At 32.3% G+C, this 26459-nt stretch overlaps 1 protein-coding gene across 1 annotated transcript; it reads right to left on the bottom strand.

The window, feature by feature from the left end:
- Positions 1 to 7842: 7842 nt before the first annotated feature.
- Positions 7843 to 24579, bottom strand: LOC134269626 (uncharacterized). The gene is made up of 12 exons (XM_062751834.1): positions 24533 to 24579; positions 22607 to 22762; positions 20881 to 20902; positions 19501 to 19556; positions 19197 to 19334; positions 18784 to 18906; positions 18191 to 18212; positions 17387 to 17442; positions 17071 to 17217; positions 11004 to 11136; positions 10662 to 10705; positions 7843 to 9392 (listed from the first exon to the last, which is right to left on the bottom strand). Exons 7-12 carry the CDS (start codon positions 18193 to 18195, stop codon positions 8890 to 8892), a joined length of 888 nt encoding a protein of 295 aa, XP_062607818.1. The 5' UTR covers positions 18196 to 18212; positions 18784 to 18906; positions 19197 to 19334; positions 19501 to 19556; positions 20881 to 20902; positions 22607 to 22762; positions 24533 to 24579; the 3' UTR covers positions 7843 to 8889.
- Between the last annotated feature and the right edge of the window lie 1880 nt (positions 24580 to 26459).

A 26459-nucleotide genomic window follows, 5' to 3' on the forward strand; every position in this document is an offset into this window, starting at 1 on the left:
ACTTTTAAACAAGAGGCCCATGGGCCTTATAGGTCACCTGAGTATCATGCGACAACTTTCCAACAATTGAATTTGATTCATTTTTTAAACTAGAGGCCATGAAATTTACAATTTTGAAAGAGGCACCATTGCTTATCATAATTATACACTCAGCATGCTTATTTTGGTTACTTAATACCCAGAGGTAGATCAGAGTAACAAAGAGAAAATGCATTTCCACTTTTAGAGAATTTCAGGGCCCCTGGGTCAGGGCTTCTTGTGCTAGGGCGGATCCACAGTTGAGCTCCCTATCCCACAGGAACAACTGACCCTGGGGCCACATCTTTCAAAATTTTGGAAATTTTAAAAATGTTTACTTCATCATGCTGTTGATTAATACCAAAGTGCAGATTTCAAAGCATTAAATCATTTCAGACTATGTTACACCCCCCAAAAGTACCTCTGTCCCAGGGGCCAGGAAATTAACCATTTTTGATAGAAGCAGTTTTTTTTGTCATAAATATATACTAAGATCATTGGCATTATACCCAACAACAAAGGAAAAGATTTTCAAAGAATTCATGCATTTTCACTTTATAAACATTAGAGCCCCGCCCTAACACAAGAAGCCATAACCCAGGGACCCTGAAATTAAAAAATCTCAAACAGGCATCCTTCCTCCTCATTACTATGTACATAGTTCATTGGGTAAATACTCAGATGCAGAAAAGAAGAGTTTTAAAGAATTTATGCATTTTCAATATATAATCAATAAAGCACCGCCCTAACACCAGAACCCCCAACCCAGGGGCCATGAAATTCACAATTTTGGAAGAGGTAGCCTTATTCAACATAACTATGTACTTGATTAGTTTATTTAATACTCAGGAGCAAAGAAGACGATTTTCAAAGAAATAATTCATTTTTTACTAAATAATCTATATAGCCCCGCCCTAGCACTAGAACCCCTGACCCTGGGGCCATGAAATTCACAATTTTGGAAGAGGCAGCCTTATTCAACATAGCTTTGCACTTGGTTAGTTTATTTAATGCCCATGAACAGAGAAGAAGAATTTCAAAGTATTTTTGCATTTTCACTATATAATCAATATAGCCCCACCCTACCACTAGAACCCCTGACCCTGGGGCCATTAAATTCACAATTTTGGAAAAGGCGGTCATTTTCAACTTACCTATGCACTTGGTTAGTTTAATGCCCAGGAGCAGAAAAGAAGAATTTTAAAGAAATAATGCATTTTCACTATAAAACCTGTTTAGCCCCGCCCTAGCACTAGAACCTCTGACCCTGGGGCCATGAATTTCACAGTTTTGGTAGAGGACTCAATGCTGATTACAATCATACCAACAGTTTGACTGCTTGATGTCCAGGAGTAAAGAAGAAGATTTTCAAAGATTGCACTAATTTTAGTGGTTTTTGCCCCACCCCCCAGGCCTCAGGGGGGCAGGGACCATGAAATTACAATTTTTGTTCCCCTTCACCCATAGATGCTATATGCCAAATTTGGTTGAAATTGATTCAGTGGTTTCAGAGAAGAAGCTAAAAATGTTCAAATGTTAACGCACGACGCACGACGACGGACGAAAACAGATAGCTATAGGTCACCTGAGTTTACTCAGGTGACCTAAAAACATAAATTTTGAAACAAGTTTAAGAAGAACGCAAGAAAATAATTTATGATTTATATGATTGAGATTTTCTTAATTCTTAATTTGGTATCCCTTCTACGCAATGACATAAATGTGTATATTAGAATATAGAACAGAAACATTGAAACATTTTGCTCAATTTTTATGATAACCCCGATCTTTTAACTGGCGTCATAATTTCAAAGATACAATGAATTCTGTGGAAAATTACGCCAGGTGGTGGGCAAAACATGAAAAAGATGGCATGGTGTCAGAATGGATTAAATGTATACGGTTTATGTTAAAATCTCGCACTAAGCAACTGAGGGGCAAAATAAACAAAAACTATCCTTTTGTGTTCAGTAACTCGGAAGTGAAGAAAGAATTTATGATAGATTACATGATCAGTATGTACTGGTCCCTGCTGACAAAGCAGGTAACAACATTGTCTTTGTTTTCAAAGCTCGATAATTGAATTGTATTTTAGAGGAACTGAGCTTTAATTCTACTAGTGGTTTTACCACTTATATCCATAGCTCCCTTTCTAAAGATGAAATTCTTCAAAATCCTATGTCAATTTTTAATATTTTTAATTTTTATGACAGCCAGAATAAATTTTAATTATCATATCTATATTGGATTCAAGAATTCCACAAAAATCCTAACAAAGATACATAATGGGTCCAATAAATATTTTATACCAAGCCTCTTTCTTTACTCCTCACTAAACTATTAACAGTAGTGAAGGAGACACTTCAGGAGTACGGTGTAACAATAAACTAGCACTCGAGAAGTGGTGGTAAATCAGATCGGGATAATTTAAACTTCAAAGGCACTTTTGTAAAATTTGAAATAACTTTTTTTTTTACCAAAATCAACTGCATAAAAAAACTACTACTTTTCAACTTTATATACAACCATTCCCCACGGAAAATATGTCTAAACTTTTTGATATCATTGACAGCTGCTTTTCAAATACATTACCTTGTCAATGGTCATTTGCAAAACTAGTTTGTGAAAAACATTCTGATTTTACACACAAGTACTCTGCGGAAATATATGGGTTTGTTGAAAAAATACATATTGGGCGAGTCTTACGCCGAGTCCAATTTGCATTTTTTTCAAGGACCCCATATATTTCCGTATTACCCATCAGAATCTATGTAACGAGTCATTATGTCATTATTTGTATATTAAATTGAGGACGGGTTTCTTCGCTAAATTGTTCATGACAAGGGACTAATATCAGAAGGGACCGGTCTACAAGGGTTTCTTAGTCATCCATCCCCTTTATTTTACATCTGATATTTTCATGGTTTCGAGTTTTCTCAACTCATAGTTTGTATTGTTGCCTTGGAAGTTGAGCAAGGTCAATCTTCATTATTTTCACATATCTCGTAAACTATTACGTATAATTTAAAATGGACTATACTGAGATACGAACAGTATTCAAGCTCAAAAGTCCATTAAACAATAAAAAATAGGAGCAGAACAAACATAGACCTCCAAAACATCAGAAGTGGGATCAGGTGTCATCATGAAGGAGTGAGCATCCCCTACCGACAGGTCACAATTTAAAGGCACACTCATTTGTTACTTGAGAACAGAAGATACAAAAACACCCATACCAAAACTGAACAACTATTAAAATATATCTGACTTAGATAGAAATAACATTTTGTTAATATACTGTATTAAAAAGACCATGTCAGACGGACCTGGATATTTGATGATTCTAGCAAGATCCTTATTTACAATTTCTTTCTTTAATTCTTCTATTTTTAGATTCAGTCTCTCTTCGAGTCCTTCTTTTTCCTCCTTCATTTTTTCCAATTCTTTTATGTATTTCTGGGTTTCCTCAGGGTCCATTGAAATGCTTTTTATTGTCTCCAATAGAGCTATGTATTTAGTAGGATTTACTCTATTTCCCAGCTCCTTTTCAATTTCCTCAACCACTCTACTTATCTTTGTCCAAATTGTGAAGAATTCAGGGTTTGCCATCGAGGCATTCTCTCGATGACATATATCATTTCGAAACAGACGAATTCTTTCTATATTTGCTGCCAGAGACCGGTCTTTTTCAGTAGGTTCTTTTCCCCACCCTTCTTTAGGGCTTCTCATCCCCTTCTGTCCATTTCCAAGTGTGTGCAGACTTTCATCACAGAGATTTCGTATGATCAGATATAGCAGTGCTATGTCCAGATCATCATATGGCAAAAATGATTTTCTATTTTTATAAAGAAGCATTTTTTGTCGTGGATTAAGAATTTTCATGAATTTTTCTTTTGCATGGTCAAGTTCAGAATACAGGGACATCACTGAAACGAAGTGAAGAAGGACATCTCTCAGTAGGTCGGCACAGACACTGACAAGTCGACATACTCTGGAAAAATTAGTGGTGTCCCTGTTCGAAAAGTGCTTCAGGGATGCCATATCAATATTAAGATAGAACACGTCTTTGCACTTTCGTTTTAGTTCCAATCATCAGAATAATTTTTGTATGTCTATGTCGGAAATACGAACAATTGTAAATTATGTTGTATAAAATGTTTCAGACAGTAAGGAAAACTCTAATTCGTTTCACTCGGAAATTGATTAACTATTGAAACCCTCTGTGATAGAAATTTACTTCTTTTTTATAATCCAGATTCCATATTTTTTTCTTCTATATATAATTCGAATTTTGCAGAAAAGACGATTCGCTCTAGTTATCCTTCCTAGGGTTATATATTAGACCACAACAGAAAAAAAACCCTTTCAACTTACAGGGTTTAATATACATGCTGAGGTGTTTTTTCAAACAATCAACAAACTGTATAACTATGCCTCTTTCCTGTTTTATCCAACATATCTTCCGTCTTTACTGGTGACTAAATGATAAGTGGATGAATATTAATGAATCATTTTCGTTTACTTGAATATAGAGACATAGCTATCCATCGAATGTATATCTAATACAGTTACTCATATTAGAAATACTTTATTCCTAAAGTCGTGAATATTTTCATTTAAAATATAAATGAATTACCATTACAACTAACCACTTTCTAAGAATAAGAAGTTTTCCACAAATAAGGTGCAAATGACATACAGATAGGATATTAACGTTTACACAACCTCGCGGTGACTACATATGTTCTTCAACTGTATTTTTACCTAGTTTCATTAAAACTGCATTAGATAAGGCACATACTGTCTATTATAGACTTCCCGAATATTTTAAGGGTTTAATGATGCAAATCAAAGCCTTTTTATTAAGAGGTATAAGCGTTTATCAAAAATATTATTTGTTTTACATGTCGTATGAGAATGATACTCATGTCATCATGTCTACACAAGTTATACATGAAACGTATGGAGATAACGAACAGTATTCAAGATCAGAAATCCATAAAACAATACACAATAGGAGCAGAGATAACACGGATCTCCAAAACATCAGAGGTGGGATCTGGTGCCATGGATGGGTGAGCATCCCCTGCCGACCGGTCACGCCGGCCGTGTGCTCCTTGGCATCATCTGAAAACAGAGGAAAAATCCGTCGTCCATTCAGTGTATCAATAATGGACTAACAATAAGTATGAAAAATGTCAGTCAGTGATCAATTGTATTTACTGATAAGGTCATTGTATCGACCATAGAACTTACGAAATTATGACTTTAAACGAGATTGCTGAAATTCTTGTTTCATCAAATTGTTAATTTCTTAGTTTTCTGAGCATCAAAGCATTCCCAAAAAAATTAATGTTACAGTCATATCAAGTACATCGGTAATTTTAGAATTACGCGCACGTGCATACATTTATATGGTGACTTAGTCATCTTGTCTATACTGTTAACAAATCAATAAATACTGCCTGTCAAAGTATTTTATCAAGATTATAAAAGGTAGGGTTATATTAAGTTTATTGGACATTTAAGCATTGCGGGCGCGAATACGGAATGCCTGTGCATGACCATCTTGTCTACATAATTTATCTATCTTTCATTTTAATTATCAAAGCGTTTTATTGAAAAGTTACGGCTATATCAGATATATTGGTTTTCTTAATACATTGTATTCATGTGCATGCAAAATAACCTTCAGTCCTTAGATCTACCTAACACGTCTATTAACCCTAAATAAGGTGTCACTTTAATTGAATGTGTAGTTTACGAGAATCCTGAGGGGTCAAAAACCAAGAAGGATAGCAAGAGACAACAAAAGCAATATGTTCCTAAACTTCGTTTGGGTACATAACAAGCAAGAAGTGGATCTATGACGTGTAAAACATTGCATTGTTATACTTTTTGTATTATTTTCAAAAATGTTGTTATTTTTTAAGTAAGTGCGTTAAATAAAGCTTGATACACCCAAAAAACTAACAACTGAAGGTCCGTATTCATTAACAATTGAATGTTTTTTGCAAAGCAGCTGTGTAAAATATGGAGATGACCAACAGTATTCAAGCTCCAAAGTCCTTGAAGCAATACAAATGGGGAGCAGAGCACATATAGACCTTTAAAACATCACAGGTAAGATAGGGTGCCATGGAGGAGCATAATGAAGCGGAGATCTCTCAATGTCGGATTTCTGAAGCAGTTTTAAATACTTAACAATTCGAATCTCCAGTCCTAATAACATGCTTTATTCAAGAAAGTTTTTTTATCAGTCGTTCTACATTAAGGTAGTCCGATCCTCAGGTTTATAAAATTAGCAGTTAAGTAATCAAAAATACTCATAAAAGTATCTCTGAATCCACAAAGTTATGTAAACACCACAAATCACTTCTTATTTCATATCATGCTAATAATCATTGATATCAAAGGCTGGATTCAAGAAAATCTTATTTCTCTAAAACTGTAATTTTTTTTTACTTTTATAGGGTACAAATATCAACTTTTATCAGACCTTTTCTAAGACTTCCAAAAATCTTGAATCTTATAGAGATGAATAAAATGAAAAGTGTTGCATGGAAGTTTCATTTTGATGCATTTCAAATTTAATATTAATTTTTGGAGTTATCCTTCCTGGCTGAGGATCGGATATCCTTAAGTGCATATTTGCTTTCTCGACAATTATTTTTAATATTTCTAGAATTCAACCTTCATCCAAACGATGTAGTAGAGTTCCTTGGGTTGATTTTCTCCCATAGAAAATTAAGCGGTTTTTTTTTCTTTTTTACAATTTACAGGAATGTATAGTCTGACATTTACAATGCAATACTTAGTATTGAAGTTTCATTAGAAAATATTTTAAACAGATTCTAACCCCTTTTTTTCAAAAACTGCAAAGTTGCTGTGGCCCGTGCTTTTGCAATTCCATGATTTCTAGCAAAAATGATTTTAACCAGTGTTACAGCTTATTTCAGCACAGATATTCTGCTCGATTTATTTCTTTCTCCAATCATTATCGTTCTCTCAGGTCGATAACCCAAGCCACTAACAAGTTTATTGCTTCATTTTTCCTAACTCAAACTGCATGATATGCTTGACCAGTTTGAACACCTAAACACTTGAGAAGCTAATGATTAAAAACAAATATACACCATAAGAATATCACTACATTGATAAAGAACGTAGACAATGGCATAGCCGAGGTCATCCTTTTTCTCATAAATAAAAGACGTTGATGATGGCAATGCGGAGGTCATCCATCTTGTCATATGTTAATGATTAGGTTTTCGCAGTAATAATCACTATCCTCTATATTTCAACGGACTCATTCAGCCTAGTCATGATACAAAGAAAGGTTAAATTGATCTACTTTTTAAGACCAATTTCACAGGAATGTGACGAAAACAAGCCTTATCCAGCTTAAAACGTCCATCTAAACAATACAAATTGAGAGTAAACATGGACCTCTAAAACATCAGAGGTAAGATCGGCTGTAATAGAGGAGTGAGTATCCCCTGCCGATAGGCCACACTCGCCGTGTGCTCCTTGACAGGCAAATCGCAAAAAAAAAAAAAAATGGTTGAACAATGAAAATGATAGGTCAACGATTTGCATCGACAAAACAATTTTATTCTTTGACAAGGTCATTTAAGCAACTATAGACTTTCGAAAGATTGACTTTATTAGAGGTTATTGATATCTTTGTATCAACTCATTGGTCACAGGCTTTCATCATTTTAGAAATAATTATGCGTAGAGGTGGCTTTTGTGTATCGACACAACTTGGACAAATTAACTCCACAGGTAAGTTTATAATTTTTTTTTTTTTGCTGCATAAATAAGAAATCTTTTGATAAAGCCTAGAAATTTTCTGTCAGAAATCGATTGATTATGTTGTTCATATAAACTTCGGATTACATTAATTTGAATAGAGACACAAAATTACTTTTCAAACGACCAATGAAGAACATTTTGGATTCAATATTTATTGAAAAAAGCAGCTGTTTATGATGCCAAAAAGCCAGGACTCAACATTGTAAGGAATAGTTGTATAAACAGTTAATATGTCCTATTGAAATTCTTTTAGAAACATTTTTACAAAACATTTTCTGTGGAAACAGGAAAAATATCAAGTCATATACTGGGAATCACAATTACACATGAAGTTTTTTAATGAAGGCTTAAGTGTTTACATTCAATTTATCTTCTCAGTAAAGTTATCCTACTTACTTTCTCGACGCATATTGATTCTAGAACAGGAAAAAATGTAAAATATAATGAAATTGATAAAAAATACTTTATACATATAATATCAAAAGACTGAATATAAAAATATTTCTTTTCTAATGGCAACCCTTTTTGACGAAGTGCATATATTCATTCTTGCGATTTTAGCGCTAGACTCTTTTAGAGTCCCTTTCTTCAAAATCCCCATGTTACTCTAAGCTTTTTTTGCAGACACTGAAAATGTACTCGGGGAGGTATTTAGACTTCTTGCTGAACTTTTCTCATCTGTTCTCAGTGCAACATTTAAAAATGGTCATTTTTTAGGTGTAGGTCTGTTTAATATCGAACCTCTTGACTTAAGAGTAAACTTGCAGTAGATCTAAATCAATTCTATTTGAATTTTTTTTTTCTGATTCCACTTGTTATAATTGTTCTTCGTGTGTAAAATTAAAAGAGTACTAGAATAGTGTTTTGACACCTGCCATCAAAGTTTACTCTTTGTCTATGAATTTCCAATTTCAATGTGACAACATTCTGATTGTACGACAAAGTGATGATTGTTTTGTGAATCTTGTAAATATTATACAAAGACGGGGATAATATAATTTTTTTGCTGCTTTGGGGGTCAAAACCATGATTAAGACTTTTTAGGAAATAATCTTATACACATTTCACAAGGCTGTATCGGACTGCGTTTTGATTTGATTTAGAATCAGTATCCTGTGCATTGGATGTCATATTTTGCTCATAAGTAAATTGACCTCCGCTTTCCACTTTGTGAAGCACATGTTGACCAGTATCATTTCCATTACCCCGAAAGTCTTCTTTAGAGTGTTTCTCTGGCTTCTTGATCAGATAAACATCACCTGTATTACCGCCTTGAAAGTTTGATCGAAGTCCTGAAACTGGCAACGTAGAAGACTTCAATTTATTTCTATCTGTACTTCTTCTAAAAAATATTGGTATAGACCTTCTATTTTGGTGGAAATCATCTCTCCTTATTGTGTGATATGAATCAAAACATTTATCGACGTCCTGTGATGCTTTAAGGGTTGGATAATCAGAAACCTTCACTTTCGGTTTGTCCTCTTTTCTAAAAGATGTCGTCGATAATAGGGTGGTCACACTTGCGCCAGCGTGTAAATTTGATGATAATGGATTCCCTGAAAATTTTAAAGTAAAATCATTTACTAAATTCTACTTGCTCCGCGATCCGATTTTTGCAGTTTTTAATCGTGGTTAATTTTGAAATAAATTATGATGCAATGTATTTTTTAAAAAATAATACAAATCATTTGAATTTATTGATGATATATTTTTTACAAAATTTGTATAAAATATTACGTTATATTAAAAAAAAAAGATGTGACAGAAGTCCACGAACTTACCGAACTACCCTCGTACAAAGCCATTACTCCCATAATATAGAATAATATAAAATGTTGCATATATTGCTTTAATTTTTGTAATTTACTTAATTATGGTCTAAATTAAAATCTAATATTGCACACTTCTCAGTGAGGCAATTCTAAAGTAAAAAAAATACCTTCTATCGAAAAACTTTTTGGATAACCATTGAAAGAGGGAGAAAGAAGTACAAATCATTAGGAGGAATTCTTATATACTAGAAGTAAATTATGAATGAAGGGGACATTAATCTCTTGAGAAAATTATAAGAAATGTGAAACTAACGACCAAAATCAAACTTAAAGGTCCTTTTGAATAATACAGATTTGCAGCAGTGCAAGCACAGACCTCATTAACATTGGAAGTGGTATAAAGTGCCATGGAGGATTAAGCATCCCATGTCGACAGGTCACATGTCAAGATGGAATAAAAAAGGTAACAGAAAGAAAAAAAATATCCTTTGGACTTTAGACTTGTTTTCTTAATAAGTTTAAATAGTTTTAATTCATTGCAGTTTGTTAATATTTCTCATCAGATATTAATTTACTTATAATTTTATTCAAAAAAGATGTTAAATTAAGAAATGCTCCCCCAGACGAACGTGCGTAAGAGAAAAAAAATTATAAGTTTCCGATGTGAATTACAGAACCAAAAATAAGCGAATTGTAAAAGTTTTAAAGAAATTAAGAAATTATTTTTTTTTAATACGCTACAGTTGTAAACACACTTGCCATGATTAATAGTGATATACATATTATCGGAATTACAGCATGTCAAAGATTCATAGCATATTCTTATATGCATATGCTAGTATATTTTATTTTATACATCAGCGTATATTTTTACGAATTTTTTTGCATGCATCCAAGCATACATAATTTATATAATTTTAAAAAATATAGTTGCTTTTTACCTTTGAGTGAAATATTTTGATGATAATGCATTTCTTTCTTTTATCACATGCAGTTCGATATTTTAATTTTCATGAATAGAATCATATATAACTTATTTATTGCGTTCCTTACCTTGGACGAAGTTGTCCCATTTTCTCCCTGTGCGCATTTTGATCCTAGATCAGGACATAAAATGTCAAATATAATAAAATTGACAAAAAACTGTTATAGACCCGTAAAAAAAGGAACATCCGTAGAAAGAATAGAAAATATTCTTTTAAATAGCAACAGTTGTATTTCAACAAAATATACATTTTTGTGATAAAATTAAGCAAAGATTCGCTTTCTTCGTTTTTATTCTTTATTTTAAAGGAGTCATTCATATCTTGATTTAGAACCTGAATAGTAATGGGTTCTTTTTATTAAGTATTCAGTACTTGTGCTTTTATTATAAGTATTTTGTTATAAGTTTGCCTTATAAAAATGAAAATTCCGATGAGTATGATAACGATAACTCCAAGACTTATTCCAGGAATTTTAATCCAAAGTGAACCATCATCTTCTGTTCCAAAATCTTCCTCTTCTTCTGCTCCAAGATCTCGCTCTCCTGTAAAAAATATATTGGTATTGAACAATTACTCGTCATTCACTGTGATCAGTATATCAATTTTTAAAAAAATATATTAGTGTTTCTTTCTTTTTACAAACATATCGCAGTCTAATAGATGAGGTATTTTATACTGCCTCTGATAAAAATCTTGACATTTCAATGATTTCAAGAACACTGTATTAAACCATAATATGCTGCCTACCCACATTATATTATTTTTTGTGTCACATCCACGTGATCTAACAAACACATATCAAATCAATATGCTCAATCTACGTGCCATATTGTCCAAATCATTTATATTCAATATGTTGTTTTCATTTGAACCAGCAGAGAATTAAGTAGTGTTACACCAAACTTCACAATTTAAACGAATGTTACCGAATGGTTTGCTTAACTCGTAGGGAAAAAAACTTTATTGAAAATCTTCGACGGGATCAATTCGTCATGTAGACATTTATTAAATGAAATATACTGAGATAACGAAAAATATTCAAGTTCAAAAGTTCATCAAACAATACAAAATTGGAGCAGATCAAACACGGAAAATTATACGGAAATTTATGGGGTCCTTGTGAAAATGCATACTGGGCTCGGCTTATGCCTAGCCCAATATGCATTTTTTCCAAGGATCCAATATATTTCCTTATAACTCATCTAAGTGTTAACATAAATAAATAATATAAACATGTGTATTCATGTACATAGGAATAAATAACAAGCTTTAAAACTTCACTGGGAATTGAAATGGATCGGTACATGATCATATCACCTTCGACCTTCACAGGATATAATCACATAACCGACCTACTACAATTCCAAATGTATTTTTAAAATTTATTAATTTCTTAAATAGTGTATATTTGATTATGCACAAGTTAACAAAACGGTCAAAAATCAATTTTATACAATTATGTCTAACGGAAATATCTTCTCTGGTGTTTTTTTTTTCTTCAGAAAGAGCCAATTGGGCTTACTTGGCCCTGAGACTTTCTGAAAAATCAAAACAGCTCAGTTTAAATTGCAAATGCAGCATTTATCACTTGGAGTGTTGGTGACCATGTATTTATCAATCATGACATAATTTCCTCTCTATTCAATGCATTATGACGTCATAAAATGCGTCATTTTTCCTCATATCCTGTAAATTCCTTTGAAATGGCCTAAAGTTGAAGTATTTTTTCAATATTTCATATAGAGCACAACCTCTGATCCAAAACATACTAATACATAATTAAAGATCTGTTTCTGAAGATCAAAAAACATGTTTTATTTTTTGGATCGTGGGCTGTGCTAATATTTTAATTCTTTGTTGAAGGTAGTCAAATACACATGTTTTCTGCAAATTTCAAGATTATTGTTATTTCTCCATTCCTGTTTCCCAATATCTAGATTCTCAAAAAGAAATTTTATAATAGGAAATGTACGAAAGCCCCGACGGTTCATTCGAGATTCAAGTTTCGAAATACGAGATTCGAAATTCGAGATTCGTAATTCGAGTTTCGAAGATCCAAAGTAACCAATCAAAAGCGGGTTCAACTTTTATTACTTCCCTTTGTTACGTTTTTACTATCAAGAAATCGTTGAATATATTTATAACGAATGGATCATTTGCTAAAATGATAATGCAAGAAAAAATGTTTTATGTATTAAAACGAAATAAAAATAAAATTTAATTTACATTTTGAAAAATACATATATAATCTTATTTTTCTAATTTAACAAAGTAATAATTACGTATATATGGAATATTATTTGGTCTTATCGTTGACTTCCGGAACAAGTAGGTCAACTAATTTTATTTCATCAGATCGTTACTGATGGAGAATGTTGCATTTGATTATAATTAGATATGAAATATTATGAATCTTATCTACAATGCATAATAATTTAGGATATATATTTCATTACAATTATAAAGGGTAAATTTGTACAGAGAGACTTGACTGCTGAATCGAATTGTAGCGTTATATAAGGTTTTATAAGAGTATCTTTTAGACTTTGGCCATAAAGCTATGGTCAGAGACTAAAATACAGCGGCGGATCGTAATATTATAAACAAAATGGCGTTACAATTGCGGTTAAAAAGAAACGTTCACTTTTATTTATCTGTAGCTCCTCTCAGTTTGCATGCTTAAATAAAAAGGGCACATGACTGGGTTAAATGACGTCTTATGTTATAATAAGATATGACGTATCATGATTGTGATGCAATAAATTACATCATTCTGTATGTAAACAGAGAATGGGAAAGGCGAAAGATTTATCACCAAGCTTAAAACAAAGGATCGTAAATAGTTTTCAGAGTGGAATAAAACAATCAGAAATTGCAAAATGCCTATTATCAATACTACGTCGTCTTTCAAGTTTCAAGCCTTTCTGTGTGTTTGGAGAAATGGGCAGGCGGGGTGGGAAGGGGTGGCGTTATTTTTAATCTTTAGACACTTGACACCTATTCATAACTTTATTGATATGTCATCAACCCCGTAAACAAAGTAGACAATGCAAATATATATATATTCCTGATATATGTATTCTATTTAATATTTAAGAAGCCAAAATATAAATTGAAGTATATCTTGCTGATCAAAAATCCAATGATTATTTAAATTTCATTCTAATATATATAACACTCTTTCTTGCATTGTAATTTAATTAAATGACTTATTTGTTATTTATATATTAAACGATTTCTTGATAGTAAAATCATAATAAAGGGGAGTAATCAAATCTTGAACCCGCTTTTGATTGGTTAATCTGGATCTTGAATCTCGAAATTCGAATTTCGAATCTCGTATTTCGAACCTTGAATCTCGAATGAGCCTTTTGGGAGCTTTTGATTGGTTAATCTGGATCTTGAATCTCGAAACTCGAATTTCGAATCTCGGATTTCGAATCTCGTATTTCGAACCTTGAATCTCGAATGAGCCTTCTGGGCTTTCGTAGAAATGAGAGCACCAAGTGTCCACTTTATCTTTATGTATGGAATGGGGAAAAGGGTGATAGTTAATTAATTGATATAAGTACAGGGCCATATTATGCATAAAGTGAACCTAGCTCTTTAATTGAGAAATATTCTACAACATTCCTTTAAATTTCATTATAAACAAGAATTTTTTCAAAAATATATCTAAACTGAAAAATAAAGTTTCTCAATGAAATACTGCAACATTCTTTATTAAGAAACATTGATATATGAGAAATGAAACTTACGGATATACGAACAGTATTCAAGTTCAATTGCCCATTTAACAAAATAAATCGAGAGCAGAGCAACATGTACCTCTAAACAATTAGAGGTGGAATCAGGTGCCATAGATAAGTTAGCACCCCCTGTAGACCAGTTACACCCGCCGTTTGGTCCTTGTCATGATCAAGCGAACGGAAAATTCGTAGGCAGTTCACTGTGTAAATTGTATTTTCTGACAAAGTCATTGTATCGACCATAAAACTTACAAAATTATGAATTTAAAGGAGACTTTTAACATATACTTAAGGAAGGACACAATAGATAGGCCAATTTTCCCCTCTAATTCATAGTTTAGATTTGGCCCATCAGACCCCCGTATGAAGATTGCCAAATCAGACATTCGACTTGAGAATGAGCCTTATTTTAACCTTATTAATTGATGTATTGCAAATTTGTGTATAATATTTAAAAAGACAACCTTTTGTTACATTTTTCTTACTTCTTGTTAGTCCATAATTTATATATTGAATTGACGACGGATTTTTCCGTTATTTCCCGATCATGACAAGGAGCACACGGCGGGTGTGACCGGTCAGCAGGGGATTCTCACTCCTCCATGACACTTAAGCCAACTTCTGATGTCTCGGAGGTCCGTGTTTCTCTGCTCCTATTTTGTATTGTTTTATGGAGTTTGAAATTGAATACTGTTCGTTATCTCCATATCCTTCCTTAAACTCAGTAAGTTATATCAATACTGGAAAATTTGAGCAAAATATTAGGCAAAAATAGAACCTTTATAGCGTCTGAATTGAAAATTCACATGTACTTTAAGTTTTCTTATGAGAAAAGCTTTGATTCAAATGGGTCCTAGAATAAAACATGCAAAAAATGAAGAAAATTGAAACAGAGTGTTCGGATATTTAGGCGATTAAAAAATTTCAAAGGCAAAAAAAAAAATTAAAAGATTCAGTATACGAGGGTTGTCCCGTTAAATCGTGGACAAATTGTCTAGTTTGAAAAATAATCATCACTGCGTTCTGAAAGTTTCACTACTTTTTAGTACATATATTATAAATATACATAGCAAATTTCAAATAGATATATGCATAAATAAACAAATTGTAATATTTTATGTTAAGTACTGTAGCGCCCTACGGCGCACGGATGATAACGTCGACGTGTCTAAAATAGCGTCACGCTTCATGTTTGCTAAAATAAAGTTGGATAAGCCCCACTTAAATTTAGAAATTTTATTGATTTACATACGTGAGTGTTTATTACCAGTTAAGGAACCAATGTGGCACACTCATGCGATCTTCTGAATATTGATGAGCAAGTTACGTACAGTATTCTCACATAAGTCAACTAACAGAGAATCTCATATCGACGGTCGACAGTGACAGCGTCTTTTACTATTACAATTGCAGTCTGTCCGCATGTTTTGTACTATCTGGGAACTCAATCAAGAGAACTTCGCTAAGAAAACGTCCATTTTACTTGTATAATAAAAATCTGGTGATATATCATATTTTCGTTCTTCCGTATTCATTTAAAGTCTTTTAAAGTGTCATTAAACATCCTAATCTAACTGAACTGCTCTCCGGTGCGCCGTAACGTCACGAAACGTCGCCATTTTCGTGTTTTGTGTATACAACTTTTCCATTTCGAATGCTCGGGAAACAGTCAAAAATTAACCAAATGCCTTGAAATTTTCAAAAAGACGATAGAATTGATTAAGGAATCGAATTAGAATAATTTTCATCCTTATCTTATGTATTGAAAACTTTTATTACGAATTAATACTTGTATATTCTCTAATACAACCTTGTTATTTCTACCGTGCGCCGTAGGACCATACCCTGTGCACCTTCAAGCAGAATAAAATCTTTATTTTTGTATATATATTATCAAAAACATTATGATACACTTAAATATGATGAATAAACATTTACTGAAAATTTCAGCTTAGTGCGCCCATTACTTTTCGAGAAAAACGCTTTGTCCACGATTTTACGGGACAACCCTCGTAGAACGTAACAATATTTGACCTTTGACCTCTTGATATGGCCTTGACCTTTATAGTACATAAAGAATGGAGATCTTTATACATGCATTCCAGATATCAACCCTCTACTATTTATAGAACAGATACACTCCATTTTATAGGAGGCTGTTACATGTTTGTTCATTGCATTTAAATAGCGCAAATACATTCTTAAATGTAGGCTCCAAATTGACCAATATATAGTATTCTCTGATTTTTTCCACAAAATATGATAAAAAATTGCAACAACTTATTTCATGTCTTTCAATGATCATTCATTATTCTCAATATAGTAATATTATTATTTTTTCTGCTGTAATTTTTACGAAATGAGTTAAAAAAGAATCAACGGATGTATTGTACTACCTTAAGTCATCGACACGTTTATCAATAACTTGCACCGTTGAAAAAAATACAAAGCAAATGCTCTTGCAAATTGAATCAATGACTAATTGGAAAGTGTGGTATATTTCTAATGAAAAGATCATCATTTAATTTAATAAGTAAATTGGAATCATGATGCTTTCAATAGGTGAAGTAAATTTTCTAATTTTTAGCTATAGTTTTTCTTACTGTACATTGTATGTTTGCTCGGAGTGAATGCTCAAAGTGATGAGGATGTTCCAAGAGTTCAATATGCTAATTTTTGGAACTCCTATTCTAGTTTTGCTATAAAGAATAAAATTAAACTTCTTACTCATGTTACCAGTAGTAATGTTACAACCAGTAGCATAATGACACGACTCATTTGCTGCACAGTTACATCTGTTTAAACAGAATCTTCCATAACGGTTTTGAGGACATTTATGTTTACAATCATTCCCATATGTTCCATTCCAACAATCTGAAAATTTTAAAACATTTAAACTCATCTCATAGTTTAATTTGGTTTATTAAAAGTACTTCGATACAAACTTGAAAATGAACAAGAATTAATTATTATTAATTTCAATACCTGAAAAATACTTTGAGAATTTTTCATTTATAGCATATTCTACAAAATTACACATTACCTTGACAATCCTCTCCTAATACTCTCTGGTTTGTGCAGCATTTTGTTGTTTTGTTGCTATAAAATTATCACAATTGTGTTAAATGTTTTCAGATAGGACTTTCTCATTATTATTGAATCTCAGTTATGAACATACAAAGTCAAGACACAACTTGACAAGATACAACATGATACCATGGGTCACAGCAAGATACCATTGGGCCACAAAGCTTAGCGGAAACTCCTTGGTCCTATTGTTCTTTGCAAGATTTATCAATATCTTTTCTTTGCTTATTCTTATAAGAACAAATTCCCGAAACGTGAATTTATACAACATGTAGGTGCTTGAGATTTAATATGATTAACATGGTTCTTCATATCTGATGATGTTTTTCAAACATTCGTGCAAAATGTAAACTTTGATTGCCGATTTTAGTCTCACCCAATCCACAGAATCCATATTAAAATTGTGGGGAGAAACTTCGTATTTATTTGTCACTGTGGTTTAGTCTAACCCTCAATATCCCCTTTCCAAAACATTATAAAATATTGACAGTATAACGCAGTAACTATGTGTACATATGAAAATGAAAACCCGTTGCTTTCCCGGGCCAGTACTAAGAATGACAATTATAAAATGCTATTCTAATTATTTCTTGTATACGCATATAAAGTATTCCCGGATGAATAGAGCAGTCCCAGAAAGCTGAAATTGGGACTCTTGGGACTCTTGGGACTTTTTTATTGATTCAAGGCAATGTCAGAGCAGGTGGCAAACATTTTGGGACACAAGAAGAATGCAAAAAGAAGAATTGTTATCTCTTACCTCATTCCATTAGAGCAATCATCTGAAAATCCAAAAATCAGTAGAGAATGCACAAGTATTAATCATGCATGTTTTAGAATACGAATTATATTCTTTTTATCATTTACTGATACATTAAAAAAAAATCTAATGGGATGTACATGAAATTTTGTTTTAAAATTTCGAGATTGCTATTTTTCTTAAGGCAATTATTACGCAATAATTCAAAAAGCTTTCTGTATGCATTAACATAACTATCTCAAGACAAGATCATAGGTCTGCAGTGGAGTACTAAATATAATTTATATCTCTGCATTACGTCTTATGATGAATCCGTCTTTGCAAGGAAGGTTAAGTTTGGCAATTTGACCCTACCGGTTGGATGGGAATACTCCTCCATTGACCTGATCCCACCTCTGATATTTCGGAGGTCCGTGTTGCTCCGCGCCTATTTTGTAATGGTTTTTGAACTTTTGAGCTGGAATACTGTTCGTTATCTCCTAATATTTTATATGAAATGTATACCCCACACTTCTTAAAAGCTTCATGAGAATTAAAAAGAAATACAAGTAGTTACAAGGCTATTTTTAGAAAATATGATTATTCCATTTTACCATAAAGTTCTTTGAAATATTCTGGAGGCCTGAGTCTGCAACCATTTTTGTAGTCGCAAATCTGATCTTTAGAACAAGAACAAACTCCCCGACATCCATCTCCAAAACGATTACGTGAACATCCTGCAATAAACAGGTGCAGTTTATACCAAATTTGCCCGATAAACATTCTATTTTTTATCAGTATATAATAAGATACTGGATTATAGTAATAATTTCTATCACAATTAATATTGCAAATCATACTTTCACTGGCTGAAGTTCTTTTCTGATTTTCAGTTATAGTTTTTTATGTATGTTGCTAGGTAAATCAAAGTGATGATGATGTTCTAAAAGTTTAATAGTTTAAATTTTAGGAATTCTGATACTATTTTTGCTGAAAAGAAAACTAAGAAGAGTACTTAACTTCTTACTTGTTTGAATGTTGCAACCATAAGCATAATGACACGACTCATTTGCTGCACAGTTACATCTGTTTAAACAGAATCGTCCATAACGGTTTTGTGGACATTTATATCGACAATCAACCCCATACGTTCCATTCCAACAATCTGAAAATTTCGACATTTAAACAAATGTTATACTAGTAGTTTGAATTGGTTTGTAAAAATTACTCCAGTACAAACTTGAAAATGGACAAGGATTAATTAACATGTTTAGTTAAGGAGAATTTTTTCTTCTTTTTGTTAATGTATTCATTGAAACTTCACACATCACCTTGACAATTATCTCCATGTATCCTCTGGTTCGTACAGCATTTTGTTGTTGTGTTGCTATGAAATTAAAATACTAGAAGTATTTTCATTAAAGAAATAGATAACGAACAGTATGCAAACCCCGAAGTCCATTAAACAATACAACATTCGAGCAGAGCGAACACGGACCTAAAAAAAACAGATGTGGGGTCAGGTGCCATTGATGAGTAAGTATGAATATTTTTGTGGGGTTATTCTTAAGGTTTTTGATTAATGAAAATATAAAGCACAATTCCCATATAACGTGATACCACAAAAGTCACAGCAACTGCCCAGTAGGTTACAAAGCTCGGATGAAACTCCTATGTCTTATTGTTCTTCGAAAAATTATCAATGTTTTTTTTTTATTTCAATGGGACCTTTTCATCTCAGCGAATAAAGTGGAATTTGGTTTTCGTTTGTTTGTCCTTCTCGAAAAATAGTCACTCATATGTAGACACCACCACCTGCCAGTTGAGAGCTACAAGTTTTGTCCTATACTCTGCACACTTATGGCCATTGAGCAGTGAAGGATCTTTTTTGTGCCAACACATACTGCGATGCGGATCCTCAGTTTAAACGCTCTCATCCGAAGGTCCGGTCTCCACGTCTGACATTATAATTCGAACCCGCGACGTAAGGATAAACTCCTTACTCCACGACACTTATAAAGCAGACGCTGTTTCCACTGCGCCACGCGGGCGACTAGTAGTGGAACTGAATTTACGCAACATGGAGATGCTTCAAAGTTAATTAGACCAATATGACCTTTCGAATCTGGGTACGATTTTTATAGACAATGTTCATTTGTACGTTGCATGTCAGTTATGATCATCGATTTTAGACCCTCTCCAACAAAAGGGAAAAAATTGAGAATATATATATATATATATATATATATATATATATATATATATATATATATATATATATATATATATATATATATATATATATATATATAATTCAATGTAGCCCTTAAAGGTTACCCTTTTAATGCTGTCCCCAAAAAATTATACTTGGTGACACTATTTTTACTAGTATTTGAAAATGAATATCTGTTTGCTTTCCCGAGAAATTGCGACGAAAAATATTTGGGTTTGGCTCAATGTTTCTGAAAAAAAAAACTGCAAGAGATACATAATCAAAATAATAATAGGTTTGTGCTTTCTTTCCAATTAAGGCTCGATCCCTTCACTCAAAAGAAAGCTGACCTTGGGGTTATTGTAGACTTTTAGGTTTGCTTTCCGAAGACGGAACAAAGCAGCTGACTAAAATTTTGGAACTGTTTTGTTTTGTTGATTGGGTCTTGTATTATAATGCAACTTATAAAATTTCAAACAAACAAGAAACAATATCTTACCTTATTCCACTGGTGCAATCATCTGAAAATTTGAAAATAATGCAGGTCGTATAATATGAATTTCAAACTTTTTCAAACTTTTTATCATTCGCCGATAAATTCGAACCATAATATCATGCGGTGTACGTGGAATTTAGTTTATGTAATTCAAGGCGGTTTTTTTTTCTTTAAAAAAAATTTATTTAGTTACATGTGCTGTTTCCTTTTTTGTAGTCAAGGCCAGATAAAATTAATCTTTAGATTCTCATCCCCGCCCGCCCCTCTCAAAGTGTCCCGCCCCGGTGTTTTTTATTTTGATTTTTGGGTGTTAACAAAAGTATTTTCATGTATTTTTATTCAGCAAGAATTCAGGTCAAAGTTTAAGAGTTATCTCCCGTCTGTATTAAAAGTCGCGTGTTGCTATTTATAGTAAAAGAGCCATGTGAAGAATGGAGAAAAAACGGCAATAAAAGCAGTTTAAACATGTAAGGAAAAGATAATTTGTCAGTATAGTGAAGGCAGAGAAGAAAAAATAGCATACACACATCTAGATACCATCACTGGCATGAGCAAGTTTTAGAGAGATTTTAACTAGGCCTAGTAAGTAAAAATAGACGAGGAAAATGACACCTGGTCAAGTTTAAATGATCTCATACTGTGTGTGATTTTGCTTTGAAAAAAAAAAAATAAAACATTGTTGGCAGACTTAAGAGAATGTTAAGTGCTAAGGAAATAATTAAACTTAAAACTGTTCAGGCCTAGGTTTTTCAGTAGAATATTTTATTAGGCCTAGAATATTTTATAGATTTTGCATACATGACCTATTTTAATGTCGAAAATGTCAAGTCTCAAGAACGATCTTATTTTTGAGGAAGGTGAAAATCTATGATATTTTACAGAAAACAGGGAGATTTGTTGGTAAAACTAAAAGGTATATTTGGGGAAAGGCCGATGAGAAGTCATGCATGCACAATTTATTGGTATCCCCACCTCATTTTGTTTGGCATGTGCCGTATTTATGTGTACTTGATAATCTGTTAATTAACTGTAAATATTTAATTTTTTAAAGCAAGAATCTTCTTCAAATATTTAAAAGAATATGAAAAGAATAAAATCTATTCATATTGGCATTAACATAATGAAAAAAAAGTGTACGAAGAGTCCATGTTTTGTTGATACTTACAATTTAACAATTATAAAAAATAAAATCCGCCAACCCGCCCCAATTTTTTAGCAAATTAGGATGAGAATCTAAAGATTAATTTTACCTGGCCCAATTGGAATACGCTATGTGTATGCATTTGACAAGATCACCTTAAGATTCTAATTTTGCTGTAGGGTACAAAAAATAGGAGTTTTTGGGCATTGTCAGCTTATTATTTGTGATAAAGTGGTCTGTGATAATAAGGATAACCTTAAAAACTTGAGATTGGTTATTTTCTTAATGGAAATGCAATTTTGATCAGACTATAAATTTTTCAGTGAATGATGGCAAACATATTTTTCAGCAAAGAAAACCAAGTGTATGTTGAGTCCTTGTGTTCCCCTATTGGAACTTAGCGCTTTTGAATGTAGTATAAAAATATGCGTCGTTACAGCTGATATAAAGAGGGCTGACTTTGCAAATAGCTCAGAATACAAAAGAATGTTCAGATTTAACTAAAATTAATAAGTTCAGTATTAAGCAAAGTAAAAGACAGATATTTCTAAAACGATGAAGTTGAACAATATCTTAATTCCATATTACCGTACAGTTCTTTGTAAAATTCTGGAGTCCTGCAACCATACTTGTCATCACAAATCTGATCTTTAGAACAATTACACGTTTGAAGACATTTACTCCCAAAATGATTACTTGGACAGCTTGAAGTGCAGTTTATGCCGTATGTGCCCAGTGGACATTCTGTTTTTTAAAAAATACTTAATCTTATGATACATAACTTTACTTAATATAAATGATAAAGGCCAATTAACAATTAAATTCTTTAGTAGTTTGACAAGCAAGATGATTTCATCTTTTCCATCTTCAAATTTCCTTTCTAAGACACCTGATCTCATAGCTCTGGATTTATCCAGTGGTCTATTCTTATGCCCTGTTCACAGATTTATGTTGCTTGAAATGTATTTATATACATTTATTAATTTTTGTCAACTTCACTGTTTGTTAAGATGGCCTCAAGGTCTTTTGTTTATCTTATTTGCATTTTACCGATTTGTTCAGTTTGTTTTCTCGGATCCAACCATTGAACATAAAGTTATTGCACGCTGTTTGGTGGTTTTCTTTTCTAATTTTGCACCTCTTTATTTTTATTTCGAAGATTCGGGTGTATAGGTTTTGCCCTGTCCGTTCGACTGTCTGTCTATCTGTCTATTTGTCCGCAAAAATTTTAACCTTGTCCATAACTTTTGACTGGGTGGGGCTATGGCTTCCATATTTCACAGGTTTATTCCTTGATAAGTTCTTTCATTTTGTCCCACCAAATTTGACCTTTTGACACAGTTTGACACACTTTTACACAAAAATACAGAACTTTAACTTTGGGCATTACGTTTAAACGGCTACTATTGCTAAGAATTTTATATGTCACATATGTAAACTTTGTGACAAGACTGTAAACTTTTCACTGGATACCAAAAACTTTGACCTTTTGACCTTGGCCTCAGAGATTGATCTACTTTTGAAAACTTTAACCTTGGCCAAAGGTTTTGAACGGTCAAGGCTAGGACTTTCATACTTCGCATATGTAATCCTTGTGACATGCCCTTCTTTATAAACCAACCTCCCTTTGACCTCGACCCTGGAGTTTGACCTACCTTCAGAAACTTTAACCTTGGCCATAATTTTTTAACTGAAGGTGCTAGGGGTTTCATAATTCACAATTATATTAATTGCGAGAAGGCCTTAGTTTTGGTGTCAACAGATTTGATTTGCATTTGAGAAAGTTTGACATTTGGTACGTTGCCAGATGGGAGCATCAGTATTTCACAAACACATTTTTTTTGAATTATGTTTAACAATTTTCCATCAATACACAACAAAATTTTCCCATTCCTCTTGAAACGTGTAAGTCATGAAACCATACATGAAAATATTGGAAAATATTCACATCGAAAACCTTATCCAACCTTATCTAATAATCATATTTTGCAAATAACCATTTCTTCGTCACTTCCTCATGCGTTTTGGTTTACTTGCTATTGAAAGCACTGATTGAAATGCGTCTACATATGTATCATATTCTTGAAATGAGTGCCATATATATGCAATAACATGTGTATGTATAATCAAACATTTCTTTTTCTCCATGTTTAAAGTGCGAATACTATTTTTTTTAGTATTTAACTCATAACAGAACAATTTTTGAATATTTTTCTAAAATATATTTTAAAAATTTTTTTCGAAGCAAAATATTTTGATTTATCTCGTGTCAGAAAACATAGGAGGCAAATCAGTCAGAAAATCAAAACAAGTTTTATGCAATATTGTTTGATTTAACATTTTTTAATGCCATCAGTCAATCAAAATTGATTTTGCATAATGTTTTCAAAAGCAAAATGCATTTTAAATATAAACTTAATCTAAGAAATTACAGGAAAATTAACTTTTTAATAAGAAGAAAATTGCATTTCAATTTTATTGAAAAAGGAACGTTAAAAGATAAATAAGCCTCACCGACACATTTTTCCTCCTGCAGAAAAAAATGTAAACAGCATTTCACTTTGCCCCTACAAATAAAATATCACCTTTTTCAAATTTATGTTTAATGAACATTTGTTTTTCACGATATCACAGAATTATACATACTTTTCTGTGCAGTTCCCAATGTCATTGGCAATCACTTTGTTCAAAATAAAAAGAATTAAAACCAAAAAACTCATACCCATACTCATACAGTGACAAGGAAAATCTAAGGCATCATTTAATAATTTGCCGTGTTGAAGTGTTGAAACGGAAAAGTTCAAGTGTTCAGCACTTATCTAATTCTGAACACGTGTTGTGCTCTGTCATGTGATATATATATAAATTTTTATTGCAGTTTAAAATAAACAGCTGGAAATTTTCTTGGAAGTAATTGAAAACAATAAAGAATAAGAGGAAGGAATGTCAATAGGTCATTATTAAAGCTTTAGATCTTAATTGATTTCAATAGGTAAATTAATAATAACTCAATTTGGTTTATTGTTCGATTGTACTCACGATTTGTATTTTAGATTATAACGTTTTATTTATCAGAATATGTCGTTAAAAAGCTTTTACAATATTCTCGAATAAAAATATATACAAAAATATCCAACAATAACCTGATTAAATTGAGTTGAACCTTTTCAAAGGGTTATACAAGTAAAATTGTTATATCATCAAACTATGTGCTTTTCAGTACTTACAGTATATATACAATGTAACTGGCATTTTCCTGACTTCACTTGAAATAACTCAATTGCAATCATGCGTCAGTTATAATGTAACTGTTTTAAAACATTTTCATTAGGAGTGTGATATTTTTGTATTGATCATGTTCTGGAGGCCAAACCAAACGAAAATTATCACAGATTCTAGCAAATGACACACAACAAAGTTTTTCAAAATAAGTTTACTTTTTTCTCTTATCGTCTCAAATTATACCTGTGCATTTAAAGATTTTTTTTTCTTTTATTGCTACGATGTATACAATGTATGTAATAGACCATATGTATATATGTTTTTTTTTATTTTGGCAATTTCACAAAATGTTATATTAGGAGAGGACTATCTAAGTTACTGAGCTTGTGTCCGATCCTTTTGCCTTTGTCAATAAAATTTGTTCAATTCAATAAATTGTCTTTTTCTGTGAAAGGGAGATTCTGAAGCATTGTATTTTGATATTGGTTATGCCTAAGTATCATGAGTATTTGTTGAATTTGTAGAGGATGTTCAATGTTTTGTAGTTGAATATGGAATTTTTTCACGGGTGGGACAGGATTTTTTTTATATTTTCACTAGTGCGAAGCACGAGTGAAAATATCAAAAATTCTGTCTCAGGAGTGAAATAAATTCCATATTCCATATTCAACTACAAAACATTGAATTTTCTGTTTATTACATTTTCTTTGGTTTTCCCTTTGCCTATTTTTCTTTTTGTAATACAGTCATAGGCTACATGACGTCATAGTTGAGCGGTTGATACATCATAGCTTAGTGATACAAGATCGAAAACATTGTAAACATGGATTTCAGCAACATATTTGGGGAAACTTTGACAGTCTTATTCTCTGTCAGAATGGTTTATTTACTCTCTCTCTCTATATTATAACAGTACAAGGAATATTTTTACAAAACTCTTCGATATGGGAAGGTAATTCGAGAGATTTACCGCACTTCTGATATTTTTCACACCGTGACAGGGTATCATTTTGATATCTTTTCACACTGTGACAGTATATCACTTTTATTTAATGGATAAATTACAGTATTTCACTGTTGAAAATGTCATAAATATTGATACCTGAGAGTGTTTTGCTAACACTAGTGAAGATACATTGATTGTTTTACATTTTTATTTTAAATGTATAAATATTGTTTATGTATTCATCTTTTTAAATCTACCATATTTATTTGATAG

This window comes from Saccostrea cucullata, unplaced genomic scaffold (assembly GCF_032062105.1).
Source record: "Saccostrea cucullata isolate Sc308-1 unplaced genomic scaffold, CSIRO_AGI_Scuc_v1 ctg710, whole genome shotgun sequence".
Taxonomy (NCBI): Eukaryota; Metazoa; Mollusca; class Bivalvia; order Ostreida; family Ostreidae; genus Saccostrea; species Saccostrea cuccullata.